Genomic DNA, 3,148 nt, shown 5'->3' with positions numbered 1-3,148 from the left:
GTAACTTCTATTTCCTTGTTTTTAACAAAGTACTCTGGTTATTTGATACCCAAGTAAGGAGTTCATTATTACATGTAATTTTCTTTAAATTTTTTTTACTCTAATAGTATTTGGTTTCTCTTTTTTCTTCTCTTTTATAGTGATATGAATTATTACTGAACATCTTGTCATGAAAGGAGGAGGAAAATGGACATAATATAGTTTTCTTTTTGTTCATAGAAGTCTTGTAGTGATAGAAGTAAAGAAATTTGAGTTTTGGGTTCTCAATATCTTTGCCCACATATTAGAAAGAATTTCATATACAATGTTGTTCCACTTCTTATCTCTATCAAGAAATCTTGAGTTAAATCCACTCATTACTTGCCTGTTCTTTTAGCTCTGATTTACTGTTTCTTTGCTGTACTTTATAGTTTTGAGTAATATATTCTTTATTGAGATGCTCCTTAAAGCTGTTAACCCATCTGTATTTCATTAAGCCAGATGGTAACTTGTACAAATAAACGTATTTGTTGCCTATTCTGTTGTGGGGTCATAGCTCAGAACAAAAGTAAAGTCACCATAGAATTTAATTGTTTTTGTTTTATTTTTATTTTAGATTTCTATGTTTGAAAAAGGGAAGGCACCTAAGATTGTCAACCTAAGGGAAATACAAGATGACATGCAGACGTTGTATATAAACACAGCAGCTGATAGTTTTGAGTTCAAGGCTCATGTTGAAGGAGACGGTGTAGTGGAAGGGATTATTCGATACCATCCTTTCTTATATGATAGAGAAACTTACCCCGATGATCCATGCTTTCCATCAAGTATGTTAATCTTGTCTTAGCTACTAAATATGCAGCTGTGATTTAGGATAGTGCTTTTGATTTGTTTTTTAAATTATTTTTATTAGTTTAGCTATTAAGGTTAGATAAATACAACTTATTTCCTTATGTAAGTCTTAAGCTAGGTATTTGTAATTTTTATAATTCTTGATTTTTGTGTATATTCAATTCCAGATGAATAAACCCATAAGAATTTTTTCTCTTATATATTGTACTGAACTAAACTTTAGATATGTACACGTATTAATCCTTTACATGTTCCCCTTATTGTCTTTATGTTTGTAGATACTTATAAAGAAATTTTACAGTTTATGCAGCCATATCAATTTTTTCTGGATGTGTTCTGATTTTGTCTTGCCTTAGAAAGCTTTTATTACACCTCAAGATTATGGAAAGATCTTGTAGTTTTTTGTTTTTGTCATTTTATTTTTAACGTATCTGTGTTTTCTTTTTATGTAGAGAGTTGAGTATTTTCCATGTGGCGTTCAGTTTCATATTACCACTTACCGAATAGTATAATTTTCCCAGTAGTTAGAAATAATACTTTCATAATATAAATTTACAATAAGTACGTAGATACAGATTCTTTTCTGTGGGGTACTATTTTATATTTTTGTACCTAAGTAATGACACTGTCTTGTAGTTCTATCTTATATATTGATATCTTTAAGGCAGTACTTACTTATTTTATTTTATTTTTAATTTTCTTAATTTTGTAGAGATGGAGGGGGAGTCTTGTCTCAAATTCCTGAGCTCAAGCAGTTCTCCTGCCTTGGCCTCCCAGAGTGCTAAGATCACAGATATGAGCCATTGCACCTGGCCAGGGCAAGGCTTTCTTATTATTCTTTTCTGAAAATATTCTTAAACTTTAGATCTTATACATGAACTTTGGAATCAGTTTTGTACATTCACTTTAAAAAATCCTAGTGGGATTATTGGTATTGCATTGAATTTATAGAATGATGATATTAAACTTTTATTATCCAGGATGCTTCAATAGTACGTTCTTAGTTTTGTGGGCTCTGCAACCAGATTTCCTAATTTGAATCCCGTCTTTGCTACTCTCTGTTGTGTAAATTTGGACCCCCTGTATCAGTTTCCTCACCAGGGAAATGGGAATAGTTCATACCTCACAGTGGTGTCATGAAGGTTATAAATAAGAAATTGAGGTTGGGCTCAGCGTCTGTAGCTTAGTGGTTATGGCGCCAGCCACATATTTCAGGGGTGGTAGGTTTGAATCCAGCCCAGGCCTGCCAAACGAGGACATCTATAACCAAAAAATAGCTGAGTGTTGTGGCAGGTGCCTGTAGTCCCAGCTACTTGGGAGGCTGAGGCGAGAGAATTGCGTAAGCCCAAGAGTTTGAGGTTGCTCTGAGCTGTGATGCCATAGCACTCTACCAATGGTGTCATAGTGAGACTCTATCTCAAAAAAAAAAAAGAAAAGAAATTGAGGCTAGGTGTGGTGGCTTATACCTGTAATCATAGCACCCTGGGAGGCTAAGGCTGGTGGATTGCTTGAGCTCATGAGTTCCAGACCAGCGTATTTTCTAATAAAAATAGAAAAACTGAAGCAAGAGGATGCTTGAGCCCAAGAGTTGGAGGTTGCTGTGTGCTATGATGCCATGGCACTTTACCTGGGGCAACAGCTTGAGTCTCAAGAAAAGAAAAGGAAAAAAAGAAATTGTTGGAAGATCTTAGAGTGCCCAGGATTATTTAGTTAAGTGTTGAGTGCATGTTATTACTGAGTGCCTCTTCCTCCCATGATGTCTCTGGCTTTTTAAATTTGCTATTTCTAATTTCTTTATGCTTATAGACAAAAAGATAAAAAGTTTTTCAGATGGTATCTTAAAATAAGAGCAAGTAAATTGAATGATGATCAGAGGAAGTCTTCTCTACAAGCAAAATGATTTGGTTTGATTGAAAGGAGCTTTTACGTAGAGATTTCTTTTGAAGATTTTTTTGGGGAAGGCTTTGTTTTACATAGATGACTTAATTTCAGGATAGCCAAGGTGGTAATTTATCATGTTTAATCCTAACTACTAAGAAACATAATATTACAGGCAGTTATGCTATTCATTCTTTTGATATATGGCAATATATGTTGTAATTTTAACTGCATTCATAATTCATGCTTATCTGAATCTGAAAATGAAAGTTATAAAAACTGTACTTAAAGTCAGTATTATTGACTAATTTGTCCAAACTAGGCAAACTTGCTGCTATTAGAAATACCATAGATTCCTCACACGGTTTTCATGTGAACATACTGGTTCTGACAGAATTGTGAAACTGTTTTAAATGGAGAATTAAAGCTATTTTTTTTT

At 33.6% G+C, this 3,148-nt stretch overlaps 1 protein-coding gene across 1 annotated transcript in view; it reads left to right on the top strand.

The window, feature by feature from the left end:
* Positions 1–3,148, top strand: part of LOC100950196 (structural maintenance of chromosomes flexible hinge domain-containing protein 1-like) — a gene marked incomplete at its 5' end in the record, with an annotated part of 93,201 nt that overhangs the window by 8,114 nt on the left and 81,939 nt on the right. Inside the window, 3 exon segments of the mRNA XM_023509146.1 lie at positions 1–17; positions 202–221; positions 596–806. The exon segment at positions 1–17 is cut by the window's left edge and continues 69 nt beyond it. Coding sequence (XP_023364914.1) covers positions 1–17; positions 202–221; positions 596–806 — 248 coding nt within the window.

This window comes from Otolemur garnettii, unplaced genomic scaffold (assembly GCF_000181295.1).
Source record: "Otolemur garnettii isolate 467f Iridium unplaced genomic scaffold, OtoGar3 scaffold00432, whole genome shotgun sequence".
NCBI classification, from domain to species: Eukaryota; Metazoa; Chordata; class Mammalia; order Primates; family Galagidae; genus Otolemur; species Otolemur garnettii.
This window is presented reverse-complemented; position numbering and strand designations above follow the sequence as displayed.